General features: G+C 38.5%; 2 protein-coding genes and 1 long non-coding RNA gene across 5 annotated transcripts; 1 reads left to right on the forward strand and 2 right to left on the reverse strand.

Annotated features, from left to right (window-relative positions):
* Positions 1-2,566: 2,566 nt before the first annotated feature.
* On the reverse strand, positions 2,567-6,005 carry LOC113675941 (segmentation polarity homeobox protein engrailed). The gene is made up of 2 exons (XM_027192542.2): positions 5,562-6,005; positions 2,567-3,851 (listed from the first exon to the last, which is right to left on the reverse strand). Exons 1-2 carry the CDS (start codon positions 5,860-5,862, stop codon positions 3,520-3,522), a joined length of 633 nt encoding a protein of 210 aa, XP_027048343.1. The 5' UTR covers positions 5,863-6,005; the 3' UTR covers positions 2,567-3,519.
* Positions 6,006-14,343: 8,338 nt separating this feature from the next.
* On the reverse strand, positions 14,344-20,036 carry LOC113675952 (uncharacterized). 3 transcript variants are annotated; one of them, XR_016180049.1, is made up of 5 exons: positions 19,963-20,036; positions 19,151-19,269; positions 18,031-18,116; positions 16,400-16,475; positions 14,344-15,087 (listed from the first exon to the last, which is right to left on the reverse strand). It is a non-coding gene; the product is annotated as an uncharacterized LOC113675952 (long non-coding RNA). The 3 variants fall into 3 exon arrangements; XR_016180048.1 differs by lacking the exon at positions 19,963-20,036 and adding an exon at positions 19,368-19,444; XR_003446658.2 differs by lacking the exon at positions 19,963-20,036 and having other exon boundaries at positions 19,151-19,310.
* LOC113675951 (homeobox protein vent1) lies at positions 15,795-17,241 on the forward strand. The gene is made up of 2 exons (XM_027192553.2): positions 15,795-16,203; positions 16,558-17,241. The coding sequence occupies exons 1-2, from the start codon at positions 15,939-15,941 to the stop codon at positions 16,944-16,946; spliced, it is 654 nt and encodes a 217-aa protein (XP_027048354.2). The 5' UTR covers positions 15,795-15,938; the 3' UTR covers positions 16,947-17,241.
* Positions 20,037-21,485: the final 1,449 nt, after the last annotated feature.

The following is a 21,485-nucleotide window of genomic DNA, read 5'->3' on the forward strand; positions in this document are numbered from 1 at the left end:
ATCTTAAATGGATAAAGAAATATTGAACCTTCGCCGGATGCGATGTGTGAAAAGCGACACCATCGAATGTGGCGTATTTTCACGGTCAACATGATCAAATGCTTTCGTCAGGTGGGGGGGGGGGAGGGGCTTGAGAGGGGTGGGGTGAGGTTAACACAGTCATACTTCGCCTGACATTGGAGATTTAAGGAAGCGCAACGTTTTTCATGAAAAATTAGGCAGAACTTAGCAGCTGAAATTAAGTCGATTCCTTTGCCTCGGCTGCTAATAGTTTCATCTTTTTTGTCGCGCACTCAGTGAACTGATAACAAACTGATAACAAAAGTGTTGTGAATGAAAGTAAAACTTGGAGAAGTTCGGCCATCATTTTCATTTTCACTACATGACTCAGCTGTTATACTAGTTGTAAGCAAGTCAAAATATAAAGTCTGTTACTTGATTCCATGTCAGGTTCTCCAAGTTTTAATTCAGCTCACTTTATTCGTTTCAGTTGCATGTTCAATTACAGATAGGAATACTGCGATCCAGGATAACTTACTTTATAATAATTTGTTGAGCAACTTTCATTATATATCCTTGCTTTAAGTTAAAGAATGATCTCAAATGACAGGCCTTACGGTTTCAAAGTTAGATTTATTACTTATTATATACCCACAACTAATAAGCTGGTCCAAGATGAGTTGAAGTGATCTAGATACGATCAAGGTAATCAGACCAATTAATGTCAGAACGTGTATATATAAACTGAGGGTTAGTTTTGGTTGGTATGTTGACTCATAATCGAAAGCACTAGGAAATATGGTATACATTTGTCACAAGCAGACGCTAAACGAATTCTGGCTACCCCGGCTCGTGATTGCTGTTATCACAGCCCGATATGTTGTGCCAAAAAAGCGACTGTGAACTCGTAAGGAATGTTAGGCTATGCATTAAAACACCCTGCACTCTGCTGGGATCACTCATGTCTGGGAAGTCCTTTTATTTGTGCTCAGACCACTAAACAATCGTGCGTACGGCTCCCTCAGCTTTGGGTCGCTAAAACTTGGATAACCTGGATCTGTCTGGAGGTTAGACTCCGGAGGTTAGTCAGTCATTAGTCTTTCAAATTTGAGAGACGAAAATCCCCGAACCACTAATACATGCATATATTCCTAGTACCGTAATGTAATAGTAGGTAAAATATTCCTCAAAGACACTTTGTTTTCAGTCACGAACTATCATAAAAGTAGCATTAGCACAGGGTCATACATTGCCATTCCACGTGTGCGAGGTTCAGCAGAGATCATCCACAATTCCTTCTTTACACCATCTCGTTCGTCCTAGATAGACGCGATTTCGGTATTTCTTACTTCTAGAACTCTTGGGAGAAACTTCAAAGCTTTTTACGTTTCTTTCTATTGATAAGAACCGGTAACACCGTGAACTCACGGTAACATTGAACAAGATCTTGTTAAAGGCGGGAAATAAAACTATGTAGAATAGACATTTGGATTTCACTCCGGCACCTTCACAACTGACTAGGAATCTTTTAGCGCCATTAGGGAACGATGATCTTACAAAAATATGGTAGGTCACAATTCAATTGATTTTAAAGTAGCACCTCCAGTGTTCTCTCTACAAGAAGAGCTAGTAGGAATGTTGAAGAACAGATCTTTACCGACCAGACGATGAGATTTAAGCCGATCAGGAACTCACCCGCGCCGCGGAAAGAAAGTGAATGAACATACTATTAGTATTTTCTTATTCACAGTATCCTCAATTAACACTTATGACATATTTTGGCCTTCCTACCTCGTACTAAAAAAGCTCGCAATAATCCAAGGACATTCTAGTGTTGTTGAGTCAACATGCTTTAAACTCCCTTGGTATTCTCTTTGTTGACTCAAGTGTCTGTAAACGTTTGTAGGTTAGGAACGGATTAACACTTTCACTTACACAATATTCTCCGGCCTATTAATATACCAGTCGAGAATATGATGAACCAAATTTTCTGATGAAATGACATTTTTCCTTTTTACAAGCGAATGAGTAAAGCACATTTTCCTAGAAAGCTAGTTCGGCATGCAGAGGCTAACAAAGGATACATACTCATTTCACGATGCATACAACAGCGATTCTTGGCTAGAAACCTGTGCATGGCTGCTGCTTACACGATTTATGAATCGTTTCAAACAAAAAAAAAATCGTGTACGTGGCCAGTGTATTGCTTTCGCTCGTTAAACCGAAGTAGTACGTACCTTTTCTTCTCGGTAAGGAAGGGGAACAGAGTACGGTTATGACCATAATACTTGGAAACAAAGTATACCACTGCATGGTAAGGAAATGATGAAATCAGTGTAATACACTGCCTTTTTAAAATTGTAAAGGAAAGTAAGCATTGACCACGTCTTTCTCTCGCTTCATCTTTCTCTGAGGATTTGATTTTGAACTTCCGAATCTGATGAATAAAAGCTCACGGTAATAATCTTCCGAAAATAATAGTGGAATACACTTTAGAATGGTAAATAATGGGGGTTATCAGCATATCGAGTCCAGGTGGTCTTTGAGGGAATGAGTAAAAACTCAATTCAGTTGGTTAAACGACTGATTTTATTAATCTGCTTGACGCATAATTTTTTTATGAACTAAGAAATAAATAATAGGTCTAGTTGTAACGTTGAAATTTCGAACGTCCATAGATAATCTACACAGGCAAGGTTACCATCATGTGGAGAACACGATTGATAACACGTACACTCTTACACATTAACATCCTTTAAAATAATGTATTTTAAAATTGCCAACCAAAATTTTTTGCTTATAATTAAATTTTAGAAGAACAAGAGTTGGTTAAGCAAGATTTTTGAGTTGGTGAAGTTGCACAAGAGCCTTCTTGGGAACGCAACACCGCCTCTTTAAGAGTGTGCGTTCACAAAAAAATTTTCTGTAGGTATTAAAATGTACAAAATTCACCGAAATGATACGCTCTAACCTGACAAGCAAATGGTCTGGAAATAACACCGTGGTAGAAGAACTAACTCGAGTGAAACAAATCTTCGATGGTGCGATGCGAACTCCCTAAGATTGTGCTTTTCCGCACTTCAGCTTTATAGCCGAGTCCTGTGACAAAAAATGTAACTTTCATCATTAAAACGGCCACAGTGAATATACTCGCCTCCTTGAAATACGTGTACAAGGCCTCGTATTTTTAACCAGCAGCCCTGGATAATTAGCTTTCCATGGTGATCACGGCTGCCAATCTAATTTCCCATTCTGGAAATTTCCTTACCGATCTAAAATGCAACAGTTAATTTTATAAGCTGATTTTTCATTTGCTCAAAAACTCCGAAAATACACGCATAATCTGTCGAATAATCTGTCATTTTGCCTGGAAATCCTTGGTTTGCCACGTATTTTATTGATGACAAATATTCTTTTTACTCAGTTTACTGCACTGCACGAGTGTTATTGTCGGAGAAAAAGTAACTAACAGGACTTTAAAATCATGAGGGTAAGTGCATCTGTGTGGAAGTCACAGTTTCAAGATGAGCAATATCCTCGTACTATCATACAGTTAGCAGTTAAGACACTAGCGTCATATTTTGCCATTCCAGTGTGCGTGGTCCAGCTGGGATCGTCGTCCTCTTCATGTACTTCTTTACGCCATCTTGTTCGTCTGTTTTGAAACCATGTTCTGACTTGCGCTTCAGTAAGGCTTATTTCTGCGGCTAGTTTACACCGTCGAGACTTGGAGATGTATTTTTCGTTGACAAACTCTTCTTCGAGTTTTTGGAGCTGTTCTGGCGAGAAAAGAGGCCGTTGCTTCTGTCTCTTGATAGGTTTGCGAGGCCTTCGTGGGTTTGCATAGTTTGCTGTAAGTTAAATCAGTTGATAACATAATAGGTCTTTAACCGTAATAGTTAATATTTGGGCTTAAAAAAGAAAAATAAAAGTAACAACCAACTAAGCCCAAAAGACTGCAATATGTGCAGGTTACTGCAAATGAACATAGGAGTTTGCAAACTCAATTTTCTGCATTTCTCCAGTTCGTGGAGAGGACGCATTCAGAGCTGAAAGTACCCAATTACTGAGAAATCAGATATATGATTGGGGAGTTATCAGCATAACTTTTCCTTGCATTTTTTTTTGCTCTTCATGACCTTCATGTCCGTCGCAGTTTTTTCCAAAGCCTGACAACGAACCAGAACTGTTAAATCAGTGCTTGAGTGTAATATGTGTTCCTCATCGGCTACCGACGTAAATTTTCCAGAATCTCTTGATGAGATATAACAATGTCAATTTCCACCTGTATCACAGGTCACGGTAAAATGATCATTTTTTCAGTCTGACAAATCTATCAATATCACAATGGTTTCTGTGAATCAGAGGAATTGAATGCATTTTGAAAGGATTCCGTTTATTCAGGCACGTCAGTAAATTGCACGTCAGATTGTGCCAAAAATGCCAGCTTCCGAAGTTCCATTGTATTTTTATTAAAGTGGAGATGTTTACCATTGCACGTCTTGTTCGTATGTGTGTGCGTGGGGAACGCACGAGTCCAGCGGAAATGCTTATAGGTTACTCTTAGCCAATAAATATAGCACATCCGCTAGCGTCCTCTCATATTCGGTCCAATTAAGCTTCAATTTTACGCTTCAGGAAATCAGTTTGAACTTTCCAAATATTTCCGAAAGTGATTGATAATTTTAGCCATCGCTAATCATGTTTGGCTAACTTAGTTAGCACCTTTGAGGTCGTTTTCGCAACTTCTTTGATACATCTAAACAATTGTGATGACTAATGCAGTCGACGGTTTTTTCCACTTTGAAAAGCTTCCAAACAATATCTACAGAAACAACGCCAAAGAATCAGATCATGGGAAACCGGCAGCTGTAAAATCCGATGAAACTTCGTTTTATGTCTTTTCCTGTTCTGATTCCGAGCAATTAAAAGGTCGGTAAACACCCCTTCTAATTACCCACTGAATATGTAGTGGTTCACGGAGTTTCTCTTCGAATAGATAAATGTTACACTTCACCATTCAAAAAAATTATTATACGATATTGGCCTGATGTTAGTATTATATTTAAAGACACATCTCTGATTGTTCACCTCCTTTGGTGTGTATTTTGAAATTCTGACGCAAACATTATACAAAATGTTACGGCCTAAGCTAAAGGTTTGCAAGCCACATAAATTTATATTTCATTGCGAGTATTATTGTTTGGTGTATTAGATGTGCAAGCCCTTTTTAGCGTATTTATTTAAAAGAGCATTACCCTAAGAAGTTAACCTTTGCACGATTGAAACATAAATTGGGGAAAGAATACGTTTCACAGATATGTTTTTTTAAATTTAATTCAAGTTCAGAAATCGCACGCTGGATAGCTGTTTATGAAGTGAAAAGTTATGCTCTCCAAGAAGGTGCTATTTAATGTAACACGTTGAGACGGGTCATACATGATTTATTGCAGTTCCGATGGGAGTCTGCTAAGGTAGAAAATGTTGCACCGCTTTACTTATGTATAACGTAGCTCCAAGGCTTCGTCATATCTTTTAATCTAATTTATATTATAACTAACCTGGAGGGATACCGTGCCTCGAATATCTCGTAGCATAAACCCATGCCGGCCAGACACTGTTTAGATCGAAGTTACCTTGTGCTGCACTCAAACCTGTGCCCTCTTTCACGGGGCGTGTTTTCCTTGCCGTGTTTTCGCTGGCAGGGGAAAGATTGGCGAATCTTTTATTATGTTCGTTGTCTTCACCTCGTCGGTCGTCGCAGAGACTGAGCAGGTTTTTAATGGAGAAAGGATGATTTAAGACGGATTTAGAAGGGATGACAGGGGAAAAAGCCGAGCCATATTTCACTCTAGAAGACATATTGCCTCAACTGATTATGTCCCTACCCAGGTAAATTTCTTACAAGCAGTCAACTTCTCGGCTGCTTGGCACCAATATAAGTTAGTTTGGAGACTCCAGTCTCGCGCTTTGATAACCGGCTAATTATGACTCTGGAGTACTGTAACTTAATTGGCTCGTTGAGATACTGTAAATAGGTTGCGGTCAGGAAGCAGACATTTACACTCCCTTTGAACTCCCGTGCTTTCGTCGGAAAAGTCTTTCATCGCTTGTTGGGACAAACTTTAGAAGTCACACAGCGCAGTGAGAAATGACTAGTTTTAGTAAGAGGGAGAAAAGTGGTATAAGTTAAGTGGTGCGACTTAAGACAGAAATAAATACAAACTAGCATTGCCACACTTTCGTGCTGAGGGGCACATCTTTGCGAGGAAACAGTAGCACAGTTAAACTTCAATTTCTGCCACTTTCCGGACGGGAAATCATAATTTGCAAAGCATTTGAAAAGGTATTCGATGCAGAGACAGATTAATCTGTAATTTTTCAATCTTAGATTGCGCACATAACATTGTGCGATCCAATTCGGAAACGAATAGTCAGTCATTTAAGTCCACAATTGTAGGTCAACCTTATTTTATTTGACTAAGATCATTTTCCAAAGAAAACAAAGTGCTAAAAAGCAGGAAGGGTTACGATGGATAAATGCACAATGAAATTTATGACAATACTTAAGGTCATGCAAAGCACCGTTCGGCTCACGGCTTCCCCGCCGTTTTGGAGCAGCGGCATCTTGTTTAGTTCTCAGCATGAACTCTGAGTATCACGACCACCCTTTGATCGTAGTAATTTGAACGATATCCTCCAGAAAATTTTACTAAGTGCCTGGGGAGGGGTTGAGAATGACTTTGAAAATCAGAGTGGAGTCACTTTTAGTTGCTAATATTCCAATTTGCTCTTACAAAATTTCAAAAAAGCAAGAGGATATATTTTCCTCTCGGGTTCACGTTAAGGAGCCCCTTGTCGTAAGCACAGGATCCGAATGATCTCTTGATCGAACTGCAACGAGTAGGAACCTGCGGAAAAAAACACCACACATACAAAACGCGTTGTTCTTCCTAATACACGGGCGCCTCAGACTTGCAGACATAAAAACAAGAGATGGTACATGCCATACCCACCACGATTGAGTGTCTAAGGTGACACCGCGCCACCATTTGATAAATTTGTCTCAACCGAAAACCAAAACTATAGAAAATCAGGAATGTTGGATGTATAGTATTTAAACTTTTAGAAATATTAAACTGATTATAAATACTATAGAGCAAAATTCCAGTATTGTGCTACTTATCCAATGTTATTCTCATGTTTGAGAAAAGATAACTTAAATTGAATTATCTTCAGGCGCAACTTCCCTTTAGACTACAGGATATGAGAAAAAAGATATCTGATATTAGGGTATAAAGGACTTAACATCAACTAGCGGTGTCTGCCGTACCGATGACGGGAACATGTGGGCGTGTCATTCTTTGTGACAATCAGCACGAACGTTTCTAAATCATTGTCAAGGTAAGGTTAAAAACAAACCAGTTCCTTACGTCTGGTTTGTATTTCATTTCTAGTTATTCTCGAACCAGTGCTGTGTACATTTCCCTGCGGTGACACACCTCCTATTGTTTTAGTAATTGTTTGCAGTTGATAGAATGGAATTTAAAATCTCTCTGCCAAGTAAAAGCATTCCATCACGAACTTTGATCGAGTGTTTTCGTTTGAAATAAGGCCGGAAGGAAGTACCTTTGTTCTGTGATATCTACCCTCCTTGTCCTTAAACCGAAATGGCCCAGAGGTAAGAGTCTGATTTGCGTCACAAGTGGCAGGTAGCTCTACTGCTCTCGAAAATTGGCTCTGTTGCATGGGGACTGTACCTTTTACCTCCCTCTCTGAATGTAAAATTGCATTCTTACTATGGGATACTCTTCGATCGATCGCATTAACATATTTTCACTTGATTATTCCTTTCAGTTATCCAATTATTTGTGAAAGACTGAATTATGTCGTTCATTTCAGGAATAATGACGAGTAAAACTATGAATCAAACTAACTTAGGGCTGGCAAAAACGGTATTCGTCTTTCTATTATTTAACCTTCGAGGCGAAGAGTGAAATTATACTGCTTTGTAAGATCACTTTCATTATTTCTTCCAAACCAACAATTTGTAGCTTAAAAGTTACATTTCCCCTACAGTAAATAAGTAAATAAAAATGAAAAGGTGAAAAATTAAGTTAGATGTGAACCATTGACTCGTCAATCAAAAGAAGCCACTTCTTAAGGCTCGAAACTCGCAGTTTAATTTTGATATAACAGCAGATTTGTTCAAACATGTTTAGCCACATGACTTCTTCATTTTTGGTATTCAACTTGAGTTAACTTTTCAATCGCAGTCAATCCCATAAACTGATATGAAACTAGTGATTTCTAATCTAAAACTATCAGGAAATACATTAAAATTACATAGATCAACGTTTTACAACTTATTACAAACGGCTCTTCAGGCGTTACTGTTTTTCTTTTGGTCATTTTACCCATGCAACTATGAAAACAACTGTTGGAAAGAACAATAAAACATTCCATCACGAACTTGTGTTTTCTGCAGTAATCCGGAAGGAAGACTAAACATGGGCTAAGTTTACACTTGATCAAAACCTATGTCTAAAACCAAGAGTTAAACTTCAGTCAGTTCGAGAAGATTTGTATGCAAACCACGATTGTAGAAGATTTAGAAATAGAGTAATTCAAGACACGCAGTTCTACCCCAAACTGCATCAGATGCTTCACAGGATAATTTCTCACATTTGTCACGCTTCAAGAAATCAATATCCTCGTAAGGAGGATTTCCTTTATTGATTTACACTCTCAACACGAGTGGACATCCTTGGTCCCCGATTTGTAACCTTTCAGTCCACCCTGCAGATAACTATAACTAAATAAGGTTAGAAATGAAAGCCAAGGGAACCTTTTGGCTGGTCGTGAATGGACAACTGACCGAATTGATGAAGATAACGTTTTAAAAAAATTCTTAAAGACAGAATAAAAGTGGCTATGAGCTATTGTACTCAGAAATCAGTGCTTACTAATGTTCAGTCTAATTCTTTTGTTAAACTAGAACTTTGCAAACATCCTTGGAAATGAATGATTAATCCTTGTCAGATACATCTGTTTTTGCTAAATTCCGCTTCGCACCGATCACATTCCTCGCTCGCTCCATAGGAGATGTGACTCCGTGAAAGAAAGCAATATTTTGCACGGTTTCTAGCGTTACATGTGAGACGTGACCCCGTTCTGTACGATCTATGATCTGATATGATTTATATTTTATGTCAAACATGTGCCTATTGCACAGTTGATATACATGAGTCCGGTCCATTGTTAAACTGAGTCTCACTTCAATGCAATTTCCTCTATAATACAGTGTACTACTGTTATTTACTTTAGATTAACGCACAATGTCGCCCAAGCAGCTCAACGATACATAAACGTTGTATCAAGCCGAATAACTGGAATAAAAACAAACAAAAGCCAAAAAAGGAAACGGAGTAATGTACCGTGATTTGCTGATTCCTTTTTTCCATCACTGACACAATTGAAAAAGTCTTCAGCAATGTCGAGAAGAGAAAATCTGCCTGTTCTTTCTTTTGACTAGTCTAAAGCATTGTAAAATCATTACATAACTTTTGCATCATTGCTGAGTGCATTCATGCTTTCAATCTTTGGACGGCGGAAAACAAGATACGAAATTGTTGGATTACCAACATAAGCTTGCGTACTAAAGTAACACTGTTTACTATTTTTGATGACAATCAACGAAACAATCGGCTTAGGAATCGTTCTAAGATTAAATGAAGAATTAGAATCGAACCAGACCAATTGCAGAAATACCGCTCCTCCTCTTGAGAGGTTTCCTCGCTTAAATGAAAAACAGCTATTCATCTGTCGATGTTGAGTTTTTTTCCCACACCCAAGGTAGGAAATTTTTTTTGAAATTTATTTTGATCTTTTATTTTAAGGTCTTTTAATATAATCAATTATGTTTTTCACCACATAAAAGTGAACGTGAGAGAGCGTCAACGAATTGTTGACCAAAATGAAGTGAACCGCAACACATTCTATTCTAGTAACGCTTAACCCATTATTACATTCAAACTACTCTTCTGTGTGGAACATCAGTAAATCTAGCGATGAAATTCCCAAGAGTAAAGGAAGGAAGGAGGGATATTCAACGTATATTTGATTAGTATCAAATGGCTACTTTAAAACAAATTATATTCTGATTCTTTAAAATGGAGAACTAACTTTGATTAAAAATATTTTTAGAATTTATCATTTCACTAAGAAAGTTTTTAACACACCAAGACACCTGACCTTCTTTCTCAAATCTGACTTGCGATTAACGCATTGGGAATTAAGTGAAGAACTTTCAGTTTGTAATCATGGCCTTCTATCAGCCTATACTTCATCTTTACTAACTTTTATGTAGGAGTCCATTATCTAACCTAACTTTCTGACGATTCAGTTAAATCTTTTAAAAGACTTTAGCTTGTATTCTCTGTTCCTAATTTGCCAAATTAATCATTATTATTTTGGTTATATTTGCATTCTTTAAGACCAGTCATTATTGATTGCCTGGGAAGTCAGAGGACATTGGTTTCACCCCCTGTAAGGCTATAGCTACAGTATTTCGATAACGCCCTCCCACTCCATTAGTAGTTGTAATTTTCATATCCCCTCTCCTATGGTGTCTAAGCGAAAAATACTTATACTAATATCAAAAATCTATGCCGGCAGTACAGCCTAGAACTTATTGCCCTATAAAAGAGCTTTTTAACGGATGTTAACAACTACTACAGATGTGTCATCATCTACTACAAAATTAACTGTACTTTGTTAATCCAAATTGGTATAAACAAAATTTTCATCAATCTCGTTTTCCGTTCTAGTTTTGTCACTAGTTTTCGCCGGGAATTGTATGAAAGTTTGACATAAGCAGAACAGCAAGCGGTTCCCTTTTTAACTTTACGACAACCGAGCGTGTTCAAATTAAATTTCAGCTTTAAATGCATGTTTTCTACATTCAGTCAATGCAATAGGAATAACTAACTCCATCAGAAAACAGTAACTAGCGTAGCCAGGCTCCTAAAGAGGGAATAGAGTTGAAGAGAGGTTGTGAATGGGGTAAAAAGAAACAATCAAATTTCCATACCCTCCCCTCCCCCACTTTTTATTCTGTAAGTGGCGACTAATCTCGCCTCTCGTGATTCCCCTTTGAATATCCTTTGAAACCTCCCTTCCCCCCCCCCCAAAATGTGATAAATAATGAGTGGTCACCTATCAATAAGTGAAGGGTCCACTTGTAAGTGGTTTAAGGACTCGATTTGACCATCAAGTTGGACCCTTAATGCGAGATCGTAGTACAATAAGGTGCGTAGGATAACTGGTTTACTCTATTTCTACGATTGTCTGGCACTGAATATTGACCATTAACGAGGCTTGCGTTCCTCCCCGGATTCAAGAAAATGGCGGAAATCGAACCTGATTATTAAAATTTTCCTTTTCTTAAAGCTCACCTTTAATAAACATCAATTACGTTCCCCTAGCTATAGTTTTCTAGAAATTTCGAAAGTCTAAACGGTCTGAAGATCTCGTTTCAGAATTTTATCTCGCTTCCCTTCGCTTAAGAAAGTCATCTTAATTAACTTTCACTAATTGAAAGTACCAGTAGCATTGTGGCAAGATTTTTACATTCCGCAAGCTTCTTCGATCGATCGAGTTAATCGTTGCATGACTTCACGGCGGTCATATTGGTTACCGAGACAATAGAATGATGACAATATTGATAATGTAAACGGCCACCACACATTTCAGCCAATCAGACGCTCAGTTTTTCCGAATCGATACGATACCAAGTACGATACTAACGATTTTCTTCGATATCGATATGGATACCGTGACGTCATTTAGTGAAATGGTAAGTCACGTGATTTGATTGACCAAATTAGAAAACAACTTAAGGGTGCACACAGTTTTCTCAGCTTACATGCGAAAAGCAGTATTTTCCCTTAATCACATGTATACCCCACAATATCATAACGTTACAAAATTGCACGTTCGTTTTCCAAGTTTAGTTCAAGTATGTACGATTAGTTTATATGACTTTGTTTTCAATTGAACAGTGGAACCAGTTCGAAACGAAATCCATTCGATCAAACGCTAACGTTGATCTCTCTCCAAAATCGATTTTTTTGGACGTCCAAACAACCTTTCGCCATACATTTCTTTCTAGGAACTTGAAATGTTTGCCCTGTGGCGACCCCAGAGCTGTTTGCGGAAACACAGGGATCCGATTTCTGACAACTCATTAATTCATTTTCAGAGATTTATTCATAGTAGCTTTATTGATTTTGTTCGTTTCGTGTCAACAATTATTAACCAAGAACACATAGTGTGTGCGGCTTGTGCTCACAGAATTAATAAGGTAAGAGATCTTATCTTATTTCATGGGCTACCATAAGTATGGAAATACGTAGTGCAACAACTCATGAACTTGCGGACTAACAGATGGACTTAAGTTGACGTTGACGAGAGTTTCTCCACTTGATGTTTCACCAGCTTCTTCTGGGTATGGCGGTACGCTGCGTGCGTGCAGAATTGACGACTGTACCAAATTGCACAGCGTACCACGTACTGCATTAAAGATTTTTCAGAAATTGTTATCCGCTGAAAACAGAAACGAAGTACCACCCTTCTTGCTAAACATCAAGTTAAAATAAAAGATACACCGACGAAAAAAATCCCGTTGAGAATAGGCGAATGTGGAAGTCTCTGACAGCTGACGAACTTGGAATAATAATGATATTAATAATAATAATGAAGTGCTTCTAGAGCGCACAACTCATAAAAAATTGTCCGTGGCACTTTACAATAATGGCAGAAAAAAAAGTTTTAAAATGTTCTTTGAGAAACTTTTCAAAAAGGCCAGTTTTCAAAGTTTCTTTTAAAAATGGAATTGATGAACTTCTACGAATAAAAGGCGGCAACAAGTTCCACATTCTTGAGGCAGACACAGCGAAGGACCGATTACCATAAGTGCGGGTTCTCGAAGATGGTTCATTGAGGTCATTGTTGCAAGTAGATCGAAGTGAAAACGAACTCTTGCGATAAGCTAAAAGTTCTCACAAATACAATGGGATCACGGCGTTAAAAGATTTGTAAACTAAAAGAAAAGTCTTAAGAAACAATACGACACCTGACGGGAAGCCAGGTAGGAGTAATGCGATCAAATTTCTTAGTTTTGAAGACAAAGTGAGGAACAGAATTTTGAACAGACTGGATGTCCCGGTAGTAGAAGATGTTATATCGTTTCGAGGCTCTAGCTGCACCTTGATGCCATTCTGAATGGCTAGTGCCCTTTGTGATAGTCCCTCTACGGGAAAGCATCTACATCCAAGATATTCTACATGTGAATCAAACATGCCTTCGCATCAATCCACATTCTTTGAGAATCGGGAAAAGTGCCCAAAACGCGCAGTGAAAATTTTTAGATCGTCTGTTTCCGAGATAAAGCTAAAAATTATTTTCAAAGAGAAAAAGTGATCAGTGCGTATCAAATATTACACTGAAATCAAGAATAAGGGGAAAACATTATTTTTTTGCACATGCGCAAATCCGTCAATAACGAAAAGGAGTCAACCATGGTTATTAATCAATGATATTTGCACCCAATTCTGAACAAATTCAGTCAAGTTATAGACTTGCCTGACCTACCTCCGCCTCCCCCTTAAGGAAAAGGAAAAGAGGCAGTAGGAAAAATTGAACACATTTTTTCCTTCTAAGAGTGCGACCTCTGGGTTAATTCTAATTACGGAAAAGTCAAAATACAAAATTGAAATCTCAACAATGAACTCAACTGATGCCATCACTGCTTCCACAAATTCCTACCAACAGGAAGCTATTTGGATTCTTTGTAAATGCCATGGTACAAATACAACATACACGAGAGTGTATTATGTTATATCTACATATTAACCTGTCACTGCTGAAAGTATACCTCACGGGCCTCTCGCGAAATCTGTGAGAGTCGAGTCCTTAGACTTCTAGAGAGCCACGAGATACTTGAAAAGAGCTTGTTCTTTAGCTAACTGCACATCACATCACGCACGTGTGGGGTGCAACTTACTGGAGCAGGCGCCCCGCATTAGGCTGCACACTAACTCAGTTTAACAAATTTGCAGACATGTTTATAGCGCACGCGTATTGGGTCCGCTTGTTACTCATATACCCGCGTTTGTGTTATGTTGTTCCTGCAATGAAGCTTTTCGCGCATGCTATATATAGTATCTTGCACTAACATACGGATGTTTGATTATCATTCACCCTTAGACCGGTTTAGACCGGATCATTAGGCAAAGGTTATCTCCGTCGGTGCCAGGCTTAGCAACAGTCATCATCATTATATCAATATCATTATTATTTTTATTATGATCACTACTATGATCATTAATATTATTGTTAGCATTATTGCAAACAATTAATGTTTGAACAGAACAAACCAACAGAACTCATTATAGTCTAGCAAATGCATAATGCATAGTTGTTTGGTCTGGAACAGCTTAAGAGATTATCACAAGGACGAAGTCGGCATCGTCTGTTGAGGACACACGACAATTTAATGAATAATGTCATCAGTTGTGGTAATTACCAAAAAAATCAGCACGTAACCAGTTAATCTGATCAGATTTAGTCCTTTGTGTACAGGCTGATAGACCCGAAGGCGCCTCTCACTGAATAACTTTTCACACTTTTAGTGGCAACAACTGAAAGGCTTGGATGGTCGGTTTGGTCAGTTTGAAGGCTTTTGGTTTCGGGTTTTGAAGGGTTTCGATTGCATCTTGTTTACCTTTGCGTTTAACTTTATTATATTAAAGTAGTTATGGGATTTCTGAAAGTGAGTAAGATATATTTGGATTACAGCACTGTATTCCAGACAAACATGGTGATATCACCTTGATTAGCAGTCGTTTCAAATAACTTCCTCTTCACGCGTTCTTGGCCCTCTTGCAAGTTCGAGACTTGTTAAACTGAACCACAGTATTTCGAGCTCTGTCTTCGGTCGGTCCAGTTACATTCTTATGTTAAGTTGGTATTGTTATTGATGTTATGTATCCATTTACCATAGAAGACATAGAAATGGCCACCTGTCTGCGGAAGGAAAGGGAAGACAGACTCTTAATGATTTGCACTTGTTCTTAAAAAGACCACCGAGGCAATTGAAATCATATCTGTCTTCTTCTGATGAAATAATACATCATTATTTTAGCCTGTTCCACCTCGGAAGTTTGTACAAGGTGTCAACGGAAAGAAGTCTAAGGCGTCAAAGTCGACAGTTACGTAAACCTTTTACTAGGTAACAACCGCGAGTAGATAACAAGCAAAAAAATTGAGGCAAACCGGTTGAAAGAAGCTTCAAACTTGAGGATAGAGAACCAAAAAGAGTATTTTTCAGTCTTGATACGCGACACTTAATGGTAGGAACGATGATTTAGGGTGATCAGAGACCGAGGTCAGGTCATAGATGCGGAAAAGCTCAACTGTGTGGGTGCTGTGTACTTCGCAGCATCTGAATGAATTATTCTGAAACTCAGGATCTGTTTGTCTTCACACTACGAGTAATTAGCGTGTCGTTCAAACAGCAAAATTCTTTTTAAAAAAAATACCGCCCGGGCAATTAAGAAATGAAAATATCTTGTAGTATTTAATAATTTTTAACACAATGAAGAAAAATCAAGTTTCATTATACATTGATTAGTTTGACTGAATTGAAAGTATTAAGGATTTTTGCCCTTGTGCTCGGTTTATTCTTCACGCCTGTCAGTTGACAACTTAACAACCAATGGGACGTGTCCGGCTGACGTAAAAAAATCTCAGCCCCTGTAATTAGTAACGTCTGCTAGCAGAGAGCGCGTAATCCGATAAGAAACAATACGAACTCCACCAGTCACTAATGTGTGTTCGCTCTTGTATTAACACAAAGAAGACGTGGGCGACTTACAATGCAAAATTCGATTTCTTTCTCTATTGAATCGATTATTTCCAGAAGAGATCCTCCGAAGCAAACAGGGGAAGAAAATTATGACAGCCAAGGAATTTTAAGCCGCGGACCACTGAGTGCCATGCAGAATTTGGTTGAGCTCACACCGCGGGGCGATGGGATCTATTCGGACAGGACAGTCTCTGTATTTCAAATGGAGGAAGAAAAATTGGACAAACATTTTCGTAGAGAGAACGTAATGGATCATTTCCCCTCCTCGCCAACAAGTGAGTGTTCTGTTCTATATGTTGCTGTAGTAATTGGATTCAATATCCAGAGAGGAATGTGTTAGAAACTGCTTCACGCTGGAATTGCTCTTAACAACTTTATTTTTAGGAGAGGTATCCAGCGTTATTCAACATTTATCTAAAGGAAATTTTTTACTGCATTTATTCTAATTATAAAAGCTATGTTCTTACAGACCTTATGGAAGTTTTGGTCCTCCCATGATGTTCATGTGCCGGTTCTTTCCTCGTTTACTGCGTGGTCAATAAAGCTTCTGTGTTAGGAAATTTACAATTACTGATTAAGTTAAATGTATTGCTTTTATTATCTATTTGATGCCCATTTTCCTCTACTAGGCTTTAGTGGCAAAGCTCGTCCAAATTCACCAACTGGGAGTGATGAGGACGAACAAGAAGACCAAAATTCAGACTCCGAGGGAGGAACCAAATCCAGACGGAAAAGAACGGCTTTTACAAGCCAACAACTATTAGAACTTGAACGAGAATTTCACACCAAAAAGTACCTTTCACTGGAAGAGAGATCACACATTGCAAGAACTTTAAAACTCAGCGAGGTTCAAGTGAAAATTTGGTTTCAGAACAGACGAGCGAAATGGAAGAGAGTAAGGACTCTCGGCGGACCTCAAGCTCATGGAAACAGAAAGCTTCACGCTCCTAAACTTGTTGTTCCTATTCCCATTCATGTGAACAGATATGGATCAAAAAATCAACTCTACATTTCTTGAGATATGCATTCATTCATTTCATCTTTAGAGATGACGATGACCTTAAATCGTGGCCCTAATATCCGTATCGAAGCCATGCTGGCCTCTACTGGCTCGTTCTACATTCTCCTCATTTGTTTTGTTGGAGTTCTTATCTGTGATTTTATGTATCATAACCATCATACATTCAGTTTGGTTCCTCCGAATTCTCTGATAAACTAGCAAACAGTAAGCGTCAAAACCAAGGAACGGCCCGAGGATCAACAAACGATTTGACTTAATCCACATTCAGTTATTAAATGTTGAAAAAACCGAACACTGCTGATCCTGTTTTGTTACCTTTGAATATTCAGGAAAAACCCTTCGCTTCTCACTTTCTTATAACAATTCAGAAACTTCTGCGTATTAATCATCTAATACATATGATAAACTGTTCCAATTTTACTAGAAACGTGAAAATCCGAAAGCTATTTCGACAGGCTTGACAGTCAAGTACGTCAGACAAAAGTGGTGTTTTCAAAACGAAAACAAGAGATTTTTTGCTTCATCCCGGCTGTGTATTGTTGAACTGGTTTCTTTCGCACCTCAGTCGCCAGCGCGTCTACTTTTTAATGCTCTAGAAACCTTGCGGCAACATTTGAGGGTGTGAAAATGGCATCTTCTAATAGGCAGTAATTCTTTTCAATTTAGAACTAATCTGCACTTCACACTTAAAGAAACTGAAGCGGTGGGGTTCTAAACAGAGTGGAAAAATATCCGCGAAGGTTACTTGCGAGGAGTGTTTATGATTTTTTGGTTCTCTCTGTTGTTTTTCGACCCAAGCAGCAGTGCTAGCCATCTAAAGGAAGGAAATATTATTACGTGTGTATCGAACTATTTAAGAGAGGAGTAATGGTTCCTAGACAAAAGCGAATGCTATATGCCAAAAAATTTAATCGGATGTACTACAACAATAATGGTGAAAACTCGGTCACTGTGGCTAGTTCTGGTCTGTAGTAAGTCTAAAATCTTTTCATGACAGTTTTAACGTGCCATCTATATGTCAAACCGTCTAAGTCTGAATCATCGCCATGTTATGTGCTTTAAATGCAGGAGTCAATAATACCTCTTTATTTTAGGGAGATCGTTTCCTTTCCCGGAGACTCGCTTGCTTTCCAAAATCACTTCTTCGAAGTTACATTTGAATCGTATCTAGGATGAGAGTATGACACTTAAGCTAATCAAGGAGAGAAAAGGAGTGTTTTGTGCTCATTGTTCGTTTTGGCTTTTTAACAATGTCCACATAAACTAAAGGCAAAAGTTTACAGTGATTTACAACTCTTTTTATGTTTCCAATTAACTTGAGTTTGTCATTTCTAAATTGCCTGCTTTCTCCTCAAATTCCTCTTTGAATCTGGGCCCTAATGGTTACCCTTCTCGTTAGAAACATCCCCTACATTTTAAGATATAAAACATCGTGGAATAATGAATAATTTGCATTTCAGGACAGCTAATGGGCTTCAAAATTTTCATTTTCAAGCGACACATACACACTGGGGTTGTGGCTGAACTCGACCTCTTGTATTGCGAAGTCAATCGACACTGGTTACGTTTGTTACAAAATAATCAGTTCAAAGTGAAGTTCAATACTCGCCCTCTTGAATCAAAGAAGAGCCCACTATTTCTTTGTTAGTTTGCGTATTAAAGGTTTTTTACACTCTACTTTCCAACGTAATTAACACTGAAGAACTACTGTGCTCTATAACTCTATAGACCAGAACCACAATTCCGAGTGCGGTTGATTAATAGTCACCACTGTAAATTTTCGAATACCAGAGTTAAACAAAAAATAGAACCTTCAAGAAACGAGTAAACATTTAACATTTGTGCAAAAATCACCCTTCGTAGATTCCCCATATTTAAGGTGGAGAATCAAATCAAAATTAAACTGTTCAGTCCAAATAGTTTGGTAGAAGGCGGCGAGGGCAACTTACATGTGGTAAAAAAAGCATGAAAATTATACTGGAAAATGTTTTTTTCTTATGGAAAGTATCCATAGATAAATGAAGTGCCTTATAATGATGTTTTCATTTCCCGTAAAACGTACCACGAGGAAATGTGTTACCGGAAATCGACGACCCCCACAGTAACACCTAATTTCGAGGTGTCTTCAACAGATAAGAAGTGCAATGTGCATTCACTCGTCAATTTCAAGAACTTGGGAAATAGAAAATCGGTGTACTTACTTTATTTTGAGCGTTACTTCAAGTGCGTCATCCGAGTTTGGCGTTCCGTTGATCCATTCGATGCTAAATCACCATTCCAGTCACACTACATCAACATTTTAATTTGCGAGTGCTCATCACTACAACACAAGGCGTTTGAATAGAAGATTCTCTCTTGTTATTAGATATGAAAAAAGTAATGAAACGAACAAAGCAATCTACCGCAACAAGGCAGCACCTCTAGAAATTCTACTGTCATGGCGGGTCTTTGGCGTAGATATTTAATCAGATTGTCGCCTATCGTTGGCGATAATTAATGAAAGCTGTCAAGTTTGATTAATTACGCGGCACCTTTTTGGAGTGAGGTTGTTTGGCTTGAAATCCTTAGGGAAACCGCACGCCATTGGTGGATTTACGGATTAGGTTATAAATCTCTGTCGTTTTGCGGGACTTGTAATGTTATCTACTCTAGGTGCATGTAAATTACTTTGCGTCTAAACGTGATACCAAGCCAACAGTGCGCCATCAAATACATGAAATTTCTATTCCTGCGATGCATCACGCATGATAACTAATGTCAAAATGATTTAAGCGTCTCACTCAGGTATTTCTAGACATCTATGTCCGACGTCGTCGTATTTCACGCTGGTTGTTAGAATGAGTGGCCGTTAGTTCGAACGAGAGACGCAACTTTGGGTTTAGAAGTAATCACTACTGTGTTTCTGGTTTCTATATGGCCTACTGATGATGAAACGAGAGAAAGAATTGGGAACACAGAGAAAATAGGAATCCGTAATGAATTCTTCTAAAGACTTGTCACCTTGGTGTCTTACCTTGTTAGTTAGAGCAGACCCGCAGGCGCCATGCAGTAGGACATTTCACACTTTGTAGGACTGCAGGTGAAAATACTGTCATTTGATTAGCCTTTCAGACAAGGTCACCTCTAACCAATTACCATTCACCTTGGTAGGCAAGTTAGCACACCAAACCCCACAAAAAACATAATTTGAACTCCTTTTTAAGAAATGCGGTACGCAAACCGTTAAGCGTTAATTTTACTAACTGAGCTCTTCGTCAATTCCTATTAAAGATAACAAACTGATGAGGCTTCAAGTGAAGGAAATAAGAAAAATTTGGAAAGCCACGGACAACAGCTCATTTGAAATTTCACAGAGGTTTCTCTCAAGGGAAGTGGGCAACTGAACATCAAGTACCTTCCTGTCGAAAGCCTTACCCAATAATCATTAACCTGTTTTTAGGAAAATTTCCTGAGAGGAAATAGAGGAAGAGGATATGGCTGCAAGGAGTAGAATAAGAATCTTAGAATCAACTAAGATCATAAAATTCTGCTGCTTTTTTAATTGCATTTAGAGAAGACACCATATTAAAATAGAAAACATCTTTAAAGAAAACCACTTGCTTTGAACCTCTATCTGAAATTTTTACAATTTTTTTGGATCATGTGGTGTGGAGAATAATTATTCACCCGGACCATCTGTCCAGTGAGGTCAGGGGCCGTCAGGGGCCGTCAAGGGCCGTCAAGGGATCATTGCTCAACACATTTCGTTCATCTCGAACCATAATGAGACCTGGCACAAGCAAGAACGGCTAATAGGAAAATATTTAAACAAGCTCGAGGTTTCTTAACCCAAACACCCATTTGGTCGTCACTTTAAGCAACTTCACCCGATCCAGTAAAGTAGGTGGTGTAATTGGAAATAAAATGTACCGACCTAGTGGGCTTTCAGGGGCCTTAGTTACTGTTGAAACTTTGCGTACTTGTCTCGCCCTATTTCCCTTATCAAAGCCAAGCGCGCAGAGTTATGTTGAGATCAGGGAAATCAAGACACGCACTTCGAATAAAATACTTTGACAGTTTGTGTGGACTTAAACGGCCTTTTAACCTGGTCTTTAGAGCACTTCCATCAATGGAAGGCCTAATTGAGATTCTTTCGTATTTTAGAAACGAGTTGAACGATTTGAGGATGAACTGGTGAAGGTGGGGGGAGAACGCGCAACACTTCATGGGGCGAGCTTGCAGAGGGTTGGGATACATCGTACTTAAGTAGTAAGGGAGAAATAGAAGTTGCGAGTACGGCTTAACCCTCGGTGCATTAAACGAAGATTTCCACGAAGACTGACAGAGACGGTTTCTCACCTGCAGAGTTCAGTTTGAATGTTTAGTTTGTTGCGTTTGTGTTTTGTTTTCTGTGACGAAATCTATGATAAGAATGGGTGTTCGTTTCTGTTGCCATAATATTTTATTCCTTCGAAGCAAGTGAGGCTAAGATTCCCCTTGGTCAGTGCTCTGTAGAGTTTCGTTGCTGTAGAGTAATTTCCTTTGCAAACCAAAAGC

Source organism: Pocillopora damicornis, chromosome 9 (genome assembly GCF_964200805.1).
Source record: "Pocillopora damicornis chromosome 9, jaPocDami1.2, whole genome shotgun sequence".
Lineage (NCBI taxonomy): Eukaryota > Metazoa > Cnidaria > Anthozoa > Scleractinia > Pocilloporidae > Pocillopora > Pocillopora damicornis.

What these genes read in the sequence shown, in the direction of transcription:
- LOC113675941 (XM_027192542.2), bottom strand. Translation starts at nt 5,862, where the DNA reads ATGTCTTCTAGAGTGAAATATGGCTCGGCTTTTTCCCCTGTCATCCCT. An exon ending in GAGGCACGGTATCCCTCCAG is followed by an intron (nt 3,852 to 5,561) that starts GTTAGTTATAAT and finishes TTTAACTTACAG; the next exon opens with CAAACTATGCAAACCCACGA.
- LOC113675951 (XM_027192553.2), top strand. Translation starts at nt 15,939, where the DNA reads ATGCAAAATTCGATTTCTTTCTCTATTGAATCGATTATTTCCAGAAGA. An exon ending in TTTCCCCTCCTCGCCAACAA is followed by an intron (nt 16,204 to 16,557) that starts GTGAGTGTTCTG and finishes TTCCTCTACTAG; the next exon opens with GCTTTAGTGGCAAAGCTCGT.